Raw genomic sequence first — 11,706 nt, 5'->3', positions numbered from 1 at the left:
TTTAAAAGGCAACATCCCTCTATCACCTCGGCAGGTGTGCACACTGAGGAAAAGGCGAAGTTTCATCAAGAACCTGAGTAACAAAAGAGTATCTCTAAAAAGGAAGAAGCAGTTGGTGAAACAGTCTGGTGGGTTTATTGCCCCTCTGTTAAGCTTTGCTATTCCTCTCTTAACAGGGCTTTTAACAAGTCAGTAATGGAATATGCAGAAAAAATGTATTTGGTTCCTAGCCAGCAGTTAGCACAATTAAGGGGGCCCCCTCCTCCTAAGGAGGAAAACATCAGAACTGCAACAATGTATACCTTAGATGCTGAAATGAAGGGGATTCTTCAAAGGCGTGACTTGACAGAATATGAGAAGGCCAAGCATTACGATGCCCTGCTTCAAAATTTTTTAACACATGTGAAACAGGGGGAAAGTGAAAAATCTAAACTGAGCCTGTTTCTGCCTCAGCCAGAGGATTCTTCTGTAGAAACCCCTAAAATTCCTGATGCGATCTTCCAAGAAATAATAGACACTTTGCCTGTTAGATATAAGAAACATGCAAAAGTGCTGTTAAACAAAATGAGACAAAACAAAAGTGTTTCTTCTTGGGATGACCGTGGAGTCTTTGTGTACAAAGGAGAAAATATCCAAGGCTCCAATATGCTGGACTTGGTGAAGGGGGTTACTCAAACACACACCTTGCCTAGCCATCGCATACCCACAGGCTGGGATGCTTTCATGAAGGCCATGGCTGAGCTGAATGTTCCATCTTCTGTGGTGGGAAACCCGATTAATCGCCAAGCTTTCGAGCATCTAAAGAACCCGGTCTCCTCCAAAGAGATGCCGGCCCATTTTCGTAGAGCTTCTACAAAACGAAGAGGCAGCTTGCCAGCTGCATGGATAAATTTGTAATGCTTTAAAATAAAAATTTTCCTTTTAAAATTTATACCGTGTTTGTTTGTTTGTTTAAACAAAACAGACAGACAAAAATCACATTTTAAGCCCACATGGGGGCGCTTTATTGAAATTCAATATTGTGGAATTCGTTGCAAGATACACATGCCTGGGGTTGCACAAAGAGGTTTGGAACAAGTTTGGGCATGCCCTTCTTTTTTACAAACTCTTCCACCATTAGATCATTTTGAGCTAAGTCATCAGAATACAGTTCTTGGATCTGATCAAAGGAAAGTCCTTTATTGCGCAGCTGTAGAAAAAATATGCAGTGATAGCCACAGACCACTGAGTCGTCAGCCTGTAGCTGTCTGGGTTGGAACGCAGTCTTGTTGGCATTTTTTTGCAAAAAATTCACAATGGTTTTGGGAAACAGGGGGCTGTCGGGAGGATGTCCATAAGAGTCAAAAAATTCACCACACCCATCCAGTGTCAAGTATATGGCAAGCCAGTGTTCTCCAGGGAGGTTGTGGGGGTGGGTATTCACCACTAGGCTCACAGGCCTTCGATGCAGTCTCTGTTTGGGGAGCCAGTCAGCTGGAAACACTCCAAGGAAAGTCTTTTTGGTGTGAGGGCTTGTAGATAACACAGATGTCAGCTGTAGGGTATCCATGTTACATATAGTCAAATAAAACGTTTCTTCTATGATTTATCTCAATAACGTTGTCAAAAACCCCATAGACAATCATGTTAACGGTGTTAGGCAGTGCATTGGCAAAACGTATTTCAGCACGCAGATTACCAGTTTTAATCAAGGAGTAGTGGTCCGCACATTCCTGATCTGGAGACAGGTCAAATGCAAACAGCGTGTAGCCCTGAGCAAACTCCTCACGGTTAACTAACAAAGATCTGTCTTTCATATGTTTACCAGCCGCCTGAACCAGATGCATGTATTCCCGCACACAGTTTCCATCTTCAAAGTTGGGTTGTAGAGGTTTAGCAGGTACTTGCTCGCCGTCCAGGTACAGTGCCACAAAATTGATGTCATAATGCTTAAAGTTAAATGGGTTTTTATTATGGGCTCCGCTGAAGGAATCGTTATCTACCAGTCCTATAACTAAAAGCTTGGGTAATTGCCCCAAAAACAAATTCTCTTGGTTGCTGACACGGCTCCCTGCGGGGATGCTAAACACTTTCATGCCCACGCGATCCACAGGGTATTTGGCATTAGCTGTAAAGAGCGCCTCTGCGTGGCCTAAACGGACACCAGGAGCTACTCTTACTTTTTTCACAAAAAGGGAAGCAGACAAGATTTGTAATTTGCACCCCCTATTTGGACCATCTGTCATGAGGCAAAAGGCATCTTTGCTGCGTGTCAGTTTAATTTTGACATCAACTCCATTTACCAGCAGCTTCTCTTGAAAAAACAGATCACTGTGGAGGCGCCCCAGCAGGTCGATTTTTCTGCTTTCAGCAGTCAGGGCTGCTCTTTTAACAAACCCTTTGTTATCTCCATCCAGGGCAGTTGATTCATGATGTCCAGGTGTATCTTTGTAAAACAGGCCTGCAGAGAATTGGGTGGATAGTGTGTCTTCACTATAATTGAGCACTGATTCTATAAAGGCTCTGTAAGGATAGCAGTTGTTACTCTGGCTGATGAGGCGGTCTCCCAGAGTCACGTCCAGCTGGCTAAAGATAGAGGCAATCGGGTAGTTCACCAAACTTACCCTTGCATTTCTATCAAGGTCTGTACCATCATCTTTCACGATCCTGCAACACAGGTAAAGTAGAGTGTTGTTTAAATCCATGTAGTCTTCACCATTTCCCGCGATGAAAAAGTCCAGTGGTGCTGATTCTGACAAAGCCGCCAGGGGTGGGACTTCAATAAAAAGACACCTCTCGATGCTCGTTTGCGTAGGGGCTATTTGGAACAGGTCTAGTTCTGATTTGGTGCATTCTTCTGAGCCGCTGTGAATAAAAGCCATTGCTGCTTAAAATATGTCTCCAGGGCTCGGAGGCTGTCTCCCTGCGCTTCTCTTTGCCTTCCGCTTCTGAGGCCCGCGGCGCTTCACAGCTTTTCTTTTAAAGGGGTGTGGAGGGCCAGTTAATGGAACACGTGATGCTTTTCTTTTAAGCCCTCGTTGCCTTTTAAGATACATGAGGCCTGACCCCTCTTGTGGTGTAAGTGGGCTCATTTTATTCAGAACTGCTTCAGAAACATGCCCCACTACATCTTTAGCAATATTTCGAGCTGCATTTTTTACATGGGGCTTTATGAGCTCAAATCCTCTTCTCAAAAGAGGGACGGCTTTTCGGAAAAGGCTCCGGAATATGCCCCCAACACCTGCCCCATACATAACAGGGGCTCCTTGGAATCCAGGAAGGGCGTTTCCAGCTTGGTTCCTGTAGTAATGCCTGTAAACATCTGGGTCGCCATAGCTTTTTAAGATGACCATCTTTATGTGCTTAAAAGACCAGGGCTTTCCGAGGACGAAAGTGAAGCTTCACGATCACCTTGCCGAGACGAAATGGCACGTTCTTGTTCTGATCCGTCTTAATTTCAATAGTGATAGTGTCTATGTGGTGCTTACTGACAGGTACGTAATGAGGCTTGTCATAAGTAATGTTAATACGCTCATTGCTTTCTCCACGAACTGGGACACACCGGAGTAGGGGGACGTAGTAGTCCCCCACTATCTGATACTCCACGATGTCTGTATAAACGTACAAGCTGTTGAACCCCCCTGTAATATCTGCAGTAAATGGTATTTTTTGGACAGGTTTATTCGGGACCAAGCCTAATATGTGGGCCAGCTCTCCACTTGCTGAGATAGTATGGGGGTCTGGAGCATAAATCTTAACCTTTTGAGAAACAAGGTCATAGCGCAGCACCGCCCCTGGGGGTTTAGGGTGTTCTTCTATAGCAATGTTCATGGCATCAACCAAGCTAAACATGTCTTTGTAATATCCTTGTCTCAGAGGGAAGCCCCATTTCTCCCCATCCTTTGCCATTTCAAATGTTGTAGTTTGGGGGATGGTTCTCCAGCTGTGTGGGTAATGTATTTCAACCATCGCCACCTCCCAAGCACCAAGAAGTTCCAATGGCCGAGCTAGTCGGATGGTGAAAGCAGCAGTGGTGTTCTGTGGGAATACATCTGCGCAAGCATTGCTAGGGAGGGTGACGTAGAACCCACTATCCATCTTCTTTTTCGTAGATGGGATTGCAAAGGCGGGAAGCAAGCACCCAGCTGTTAAATTTATCAGGCCAGCCTAACCACTTTACTAGATAGTACTTTCTCTTCCCCCTGCCTTTTGATGCTAAAACTTTCTCAATTCTGTACACCCTGTCTGCTTTTGCCTTAACTTTCTGTAACTCTTCAGGATAGAATGACCCTATGACGGGGTCTTCAGCAAAATCTTTGAGCTGGTATACAGGCCTCTTCCCTCTACGGATGACCTGTTCCACTATGAATATTTCATCTGTGTAGCTTTGTTCATAACCTTTTACAAATAGCCCTTTGCTTTTAGACACTCGCACATGGTCTCCTTTTTTAAACAGAGGATTCTCCCCTTCCTTTTCTTTTGTCACAAAACAGTCTCCATAAACCATTCTCCAGACCATCTGAGCATTGGCCGAATTTACATCTGCAGGCCGGGCCCTAATTGTCCTGTGAAAGCTGTGATTATACGTTTTTATGAGCAGAGGTAACACGTCAATATACCTGAATGTATTGTTGGCTGTAAAATACCTCCACATTTTTGTTTTTAAAGTTCGGTTGAAGCGTTCCACAATGGCTGCTTTGACTTCACTGTTGGTGACAAAGTGGTGAACTCCATGCTTCTTTAACACACTGCTTACAGACTTGTTTAAAAACTCTTTGCCACGATCAGTCTGAAGCTTGGCGGGCTTTCTACCTTGCCTGAAAATATCATTAAAGGCTTTTGACACCCCCTCCCCTGTTTTGTCTTTTAGGACTGAAGCCCAGGCATATTTAGACAGGATGTCCACCACTGTTAAAATGTACTTGTACCCCTCATTGTATTTGGAAAACTGCTGCATATCCACTAAATCAGCCTGCCATTGGGCATCCAGACCAGAAACTATGGTCTTGTTTCTCTTAAAATGAACCCTGGCCTGCTTGTGTAATGTGTAAGCATCTTGCTCTGAAAGCCAGGCAGCAACATTATTTCGAGTTAGAGTTTTAGATTGCTTTTTGGCCGCGTGGAAGAGAGGGGTCACCCCACCAAAACTACCTGTTTCTCCAGGTGTATAATATATATTCTTTAATATCGCCTCCTCCCCCGACATCTCTACCTCCACCCCGCTTAACACAATTATGACCATTCAGGGTAAAAAATAAAATGTTTTATTGTGACAAACTAACTCCTCTTCTGCTCTTCACTCTGATTAAGGCAAAAGCATGACACGCAGGAGATGTTCATATCCACATGGCTGCCGATGTGCAGATTCTCAAAAGCTTGGATAACGTCCTCATCAAACTGGTGTAAGAGAATAAAAAAAGGCATAGTTCAGTGAAAAGGCCCCTCAGAGGCCACCCCCCACCCAACTTCATTAGCCACCCCATTCACAAACACAAATATTGATTTACCTCAGTACCTGTGAGTGTTGAACTGTGCTTTCTATGTCCATAGATTCATTTAAAGGTCCATCCTCCTCCTGGTCCTCTGCCACATCCTCAAACTCCTCAGCAGGGGTCCGGAAAACACACCACATAGGGTTGGGTATCCTAAAATCCATTTCATCTGCAGGGGGGCCGGTTAACCCCGTCTGTGTTCCATGCTGGTTTCCCCATGTTTGTAGCATTGGATTTTCTATGATAGTGGGGGGAATTAGATCCAGCTCCGGAGACTTGGCCTGCTCACCTGCCTCAATCTTCCCGTTGCGAATCCGGTAAGTACAATACATAGGGAGGAGCTCTCCAAAATACATCTTAGGTGCCAACGGTGTCTTAAATTCCTGGGGCCTCACAGGAGTATCCATGTTATCAGCAAGAGCCCAGCCGCGTGTGTGCTAGCGCAAAATGGCTTCTTTCCTAAAAACCACCTTGTATGGGTGTGTCTAAGAGCATCCTATTGGTTGGGGGTGAATGGGCGTGTTGATAGAGGGGTCACACGGCCATACTCAGCCAATAGCTGTGGTGGTTACCCCATTTCCGGGGTGGGGTGCAGCAGGCGGAAGTTCACTGACGTGGAAGTGGGTGGTGTTTGCGAAAGGAGATCCAGTTACATTGCAGGGGTTGTGGCCTTCCCATGTCACTTCCGCTGAGGTAATAGGGGAGGGGTGGCCTGCACACGTCACTTCCGATGATACAGCAAATATGCAAAATGCCTAATTAATATGCATGGTATACCCGTCACTTCCGATGATGTCATGGGTGGGGGTGGCCAGCTTACGACAATTCCGGCGATGTGGCAGGGGGAGTGGTCTGCAGGCGTCACTTCCGATGGCGTCAGGGGTTGTGGCGCAGCTTGCCCACGTCATTTCCGGTGGCGTGGCTTGATGGCGTCATTTCCGGCGGCGGGGCTTGATGGCGTCATTTCCGGTGACGTCACAGGAGGGCGCCATTGCTTACGTCACATCCGGTGACGTAATGCCTCATTAATTATTCATGGTATACCCTTTTACTACTTACAGGAAAGAGAACATAACCAGCCAAAATAGATAGATTAGATTTGATTGACTAATAAGATAAATATTGACAGATTGTGAGACATGGGCAGGCAGGCAGATAGGCAGGGGAAAGATTAATGAATATCTTCCTTTTAAAGCATATTTCCTCTATGGTCACCTCCCAACCTCCGCATAATATCTTGTGATATAAGTTAAAAGTGTACTTAAGGCTAATTCACAAGGGGCAGCTGGCTTATATTGTTGTTATATTATTGTATTTTTTGTTTTGTTTTAAAAGTAAGTCACTGGAGAGAAGCAGCGCATACATTTTCTAAACAAGTAAACAATATTTGTGTATTTAACATGCAAGCAGTCTACCCAATTAAGCACCGTCATGCCGGCAGAGGTGACTCCAGAAATGGCTGCCGCAGTTTCCCTGCAGAGAGAGGTGTCCGTTTTTGAGTTCCACAGGAATTGCAATTGGGAACTGCATAATTCTCATGTCTTGCAGTTTATTATTTGCAGTTTATTATTTGCATTTATTATTTGCATTTATTATTTGCACTATACAGTTCCTTCTGTATAGTGGGACTTGGTAGTGGCTTCCCCATAGCCTCTATCCTTTGGGGACCTCGACACATGTTTGTGTTTCTGTGAAGCTTTCTAATATTTCTAATATTGTTTTTGGTTCTGCTTCATTGCATATCATTTCCCTCCCAGACAGATTCTGCAGCAAGGCCTTAACGTGCTGGCATAACAGGGGTGTCGCTCATTTGGTCGCTCTGCATTCTGTAAGGCCTGTCCTTCTGCTGTCTTGAACAGATATCCAGGTTATCTTCATGGCATGTGTGCTAATGTTTCCTTTAAGCTTCCCACCGCTAACGTCAAGCAAAAGATCTTTGAGCATTATTTATAAGGAGAAAGAATAACCAGGCGGAGATGAGGCTGTGTTTGAAGTTCATCTCTAATAGACTTCCAGTGGCTTCTGTTCCCATCTTTGCTGTTTTTTGCTCTTTTTTAATCTTCTCTTTCCCCCAACCCCATTTATATGTTCAGAAGGCCTTCATAAGAAGCAATGGAGAGAAATTCAAAGACTCAGTGTCGCCAGAAATAGATTTTCTACCCCAATGAAGCATTGTGGGATTCTTTAATGTGGAATAGACACTGTTCGTTCATTCAGTTTCAACAAAGAATCTAGATGATATTGTTGATGGTCCATTGCATTCTATTTTCTGTCCCTTTTCAGATCTCATTAGTCCAGTTTTGTTTTTTCAGTTGCAGCACCAGTTTTGTTTTTCCCATCTGCAGCACCAGTGGATCACATGTGATCTGACAAACTACAGTTGTCATTGCTTTAAGTTCTCCCTCCTTACTCCTGCAGCTTTAAAGTCACCTCTCTTTCTTAGACTAATCCATCACTTCCTATTTGCTTACAGTGCCCACCTTTAATCAGGGAAGGGGGATTAATGTTTTTGTCTTTGACTCAAAAGAGATTGGTCATTATTATTTTTTTTCTTTATAGGGTTGTAATTTTTAATTTCACACTTCTGAAGTGATTATGACAGTAGGATCGCTCCTGTGGATCCAGCAGCCATTGCTGGATTTCGGGGGATACATTACTTGCTGTATAATACCCCCATTTTAATCCTGCTTGCATCTGATTGCAGAAAAGAAATCTTTTGCTAACACAAAGAAGCTATAGTGTGGATGTGACCACAATTAAGAATGTGTGAGAAATGTTACAGTGGTTAAGGGGTTCAGCTACGAATCAGCACTCTATTGGTTCTAATCCCACTACTACCAAGAGCACTAACTTGTTCACCACTCTGAGTGAGGCACTAATCTGTCTAGAAGAGCAGTATATAAGTGTTGTTGTTGTTGTTGTTGTTAACAACTCTTGACTTTCCTTGATATCCCTTGAGGCAGAATCTTCAAATCTGCTTAGACAAAATCCCATGGCAATTAATAAATTCATGTCCTGGTTGTATCCATTGTAAAAAAAAAGTTTGATGCTATAACTAAAAGACTGAATGTGATAGCCATGATTGGCTGGGAAAGCTGCTCCTTAGTTCACAGAAGAAAGAGCTAAAGACCACCAAATGTGGCATTTATTCAAATCAGGTTGATGTGATGTAAATGGAAGCCAAAAGGCTCCCCACTCTACATGAGAATTAAATGTTCTACCCAGTTTGACCCGCCTTATTACCTTAGTATGCCAGTAGTTCCAAAACTGAGGCAGTCATACATGATTGCAAGTTGCAATGCAGTGCCAACTCCCCTGATGAATAGCTGCTTCTTCAAGATGCCCTCAGACCAGCACTTCTGGGATTGCCCTTTGGCTGAAGTTGACTTGCTGTCCCATACTTTTTTTCACTGCCTTAAGCATGAACTAGCCAGAGAGAGATTTCTTAAAAAATGGCTACTGACACATTTGAACATTCCTGACTAGAGATGGGCACGAACAGGAAAAAACCCGAACCATGTGGTTCATGGTTCGTCAAATTTCATGAACCACAAACCACAAACTTTCACAAACCTGCCCCTGGTTTGCGAACCGGTTTGTTTGGTTCAAGAAAATGTCACATCCAGGTCAGAAAATCATCACTTTCGGGTCAGCAGAAGGTCACTTCTGGGCCAGCAGAAGGTCTGCAGGAAGTCCATCCCCTGTTGCCTAGGAAACTGATTGATTGGCACTAGGCTGTCTGCAGTGACGAACCAAAAAAAGAACCAAATGAACCAGCCTAAAGTTCGTGGCGGTTCATCCGAAATGGGATCTGATGAACTGTGGTTCACGAACAACGAACCAACCTGGTTCGTGTTTAATTTTGGTTCGTATTTCGGTTCGTTCCCATCTCTATTCCTGACTCCATAAAATTAATACTATTACTGAGTAACCTTTGCAAAAGCTGCATTGTGGACGTGGCAACCTTTTCTTCAACTGTTATTTTTAATTCTTAAACTTCGTTATAATGTATGACCTATGAATTGTTTAGCTGAATAAAGTAAACTAATCTGGAAGCAATTTTAAACCAAACAACCAGTACTTTCACAGTAGGAGGAAAAAGGTAACACTCTTTGAGGGATGTTGTTGGATAACAATAATAAAGGAGATGTTACTTTCATGCCATAGGGAGCAGAGAATTTGAGATTAGAAAGGGGTATGGGCCTTCCAAAAGCATGGAGCCATTCTAATTAACTGACCAAACATTTACTATCCAGTTAATGAAAGCTTGCCTTCACCACAGTTTGTCTTATGTCTTGCCTCATGGTTTAAATGGATGATTCTTGCTTTCTGGAAAGTGAGTAATTTTTTATCTCCATCTGCTCTCTCCATGATCATAAATGATCCATAGTCTATTGCTAGTTTCTAAGCTACGCAACCCTGTTTTTCATTATCACATTCTTATTTAAGCATTGTGGGACTGTGTCCCCCCCTTCCTCTTCCCTTGGAGGCTGAGTCAAAAATAACATTTCTTCTCTCTTTGTTGTACCATGAAAATCTTCTCTTTCTAATGAGTATATGAACCAGTAGTTTCTCTCTTAATCGGCCACTTACTGAATTTGATGGAGGAGATAATTAAATGTGACAGATATTCGCATACATCTATCTTAAAACTAGCACTCTGAGATTATAAAAGCCACAACATCTTCCTGATGAATATGAGCAAAACACATTACAATAGATCTGAACACAACAAGAGAAAAGATGTTGAGGCAAACTCTAGTCCATCTAGTTTGCTAACTTTTAAGTTATCAACTGAACAAAAATGGTACAGAAGCAAACAGGAGCTGTGAAGAACGTCACATTGTCTCACCTCTAGAAGACCTCTTTCATGACTGAGGGGGAAAGAAAAGACTGTTGCCCTTAAGGGATATTTTCCCCCATTTTCTGTGAGACACAGCCCATTTTTTCAAGTGCACCGTCTTCAAAAAAGCCTAAGCCATGGTTCCAGAAACCAAATCTCTCTGGACGATCCCATCTGTCTTTTGAATTTGTAGTACTCTACCTATTGTAGGAAGGATGGATGAGACCATCACACGACCTTGATCCAAAAGTCTTCCTTCCTTACGGTCTACGGTGATACATTCATAGTAGTGTCTTTTATTCTCACGTGGATGTACATTTCTCACTGAAACTCAAGGCTGATTACACAGTGTGAGATTAGTAAAATCCATATCAAAGATATTTCCATAAACAATGCCATAGGGTAAATAAATACAAGTTTACAAGTTTACAGCATTAGCAAGAATCCAATACAGAGCTGAATAAATACTGAAACAGAGCACAAGCAATTTTAGGATTGACATTCGACAACACAGAACTATCCGGTGGGATCATATTTGAAGCACGGGTACACATGATAGGAGCACATAATTAAAGAAACAGATAAGATGTATGGTAACATAGTGGTGAAATCTATGGTCCCTAACTCATTAGCGAGGCATCTGAGGGCCAAGCTACACATGACGAATGACACTTGAACGGCAAGTGTATTTCTCCCTGTTCACTTGCCCTCCACTCAATCCACTTGCCGTTCAAGTGTCTTTCGTCATATGTAGCTTGGCCCTGAGACTCCCTCCCTAAAATACAGCCCTCTTATCTGAGTAAATAGCCTTTTTGAATTGGCTACCCTTATTCTCTTTTCCTCTTTCAGGAGGAGGATTCTCCTTGGTTTCTTATTAATTTGATTTTTTTTAACCATGTAATAGTGTAGATTTCCTCACCTGTGGATTTCTGCTTGGTGTTATGCCACTGAAAGATTATGCAAAGGGTAAAAGCAGTCTGAGGCAGCAAGGAAGCGTTCAGACAAGTCTCGGCTTGTGTTTATTTGTTTATTTAATAGCTCCTCTTATCCTTAATTTTCCAGCTATGCTTCTAGTATATATAAATAAATACATTAGGAGATCTAAATCATGCCTTCCATGAGAGAGGAATTGAATCAAAGCTGACTCAAATTATTTAAAAAAAGGAGAATGCTGGATTTCAAGGAGATACTTGGCAAAGAAGAATTAAGAGAATTCCATCTAAGAACCCTAGTGGGTAGCTGTATTGGTCTGTGGTAGAACTGCAGGATTTGAGTCTAGTGGCACCTTAGAGACCACCAAAGTTTTTTTTGAAGGGAGATTTGACTCTCGAAAGCTTATACCCTGAAAAGTTTGAGGTTCTCCAAAGTGCCACTGGATTCCTTTTCTCTCAA

General features: G+C 42.9%; 1 protein-coding gene across 1 annotated transcript; it reads right to left on the bottom strand.

The window, feature by feature from the left end:
• Positions 1-1,550: 1,550 nt before the first annotated feature.
• On the bottom strand, positions 1,551-2,861 carry LOC129343891 (uncharacterized protein F54H12.2-like). Its single transcript, XM_055000271.1, has one exon. It carries the CDS (start codon positions 2,859-2,861, stop codon positions 1,551-1,553), a length of 1,311 nt encoding a protein of 436 aa, XP_054856246.1.
• Positions 2,862-11,706: the final 8,845 nt, after the last annotated feature.

Source organism: Eublepharis macularius, chromosome 16, assembly GCF_028583425.1.
Source record: "Eublepharis macularius isolate TG4126 chromosome 16, MPM_Emac_v1.0, whole genome shotgun sequence".
Lineage (NCBI taxonomy): Eukaryota > Metazoa > Chordata > Lepidosauria > Squamata > Eublepharidae > Eublepharis > Eublepharis macularius.
This window is presented reverse-complemented; position numbering and strand designations above follow the sequence as displayed.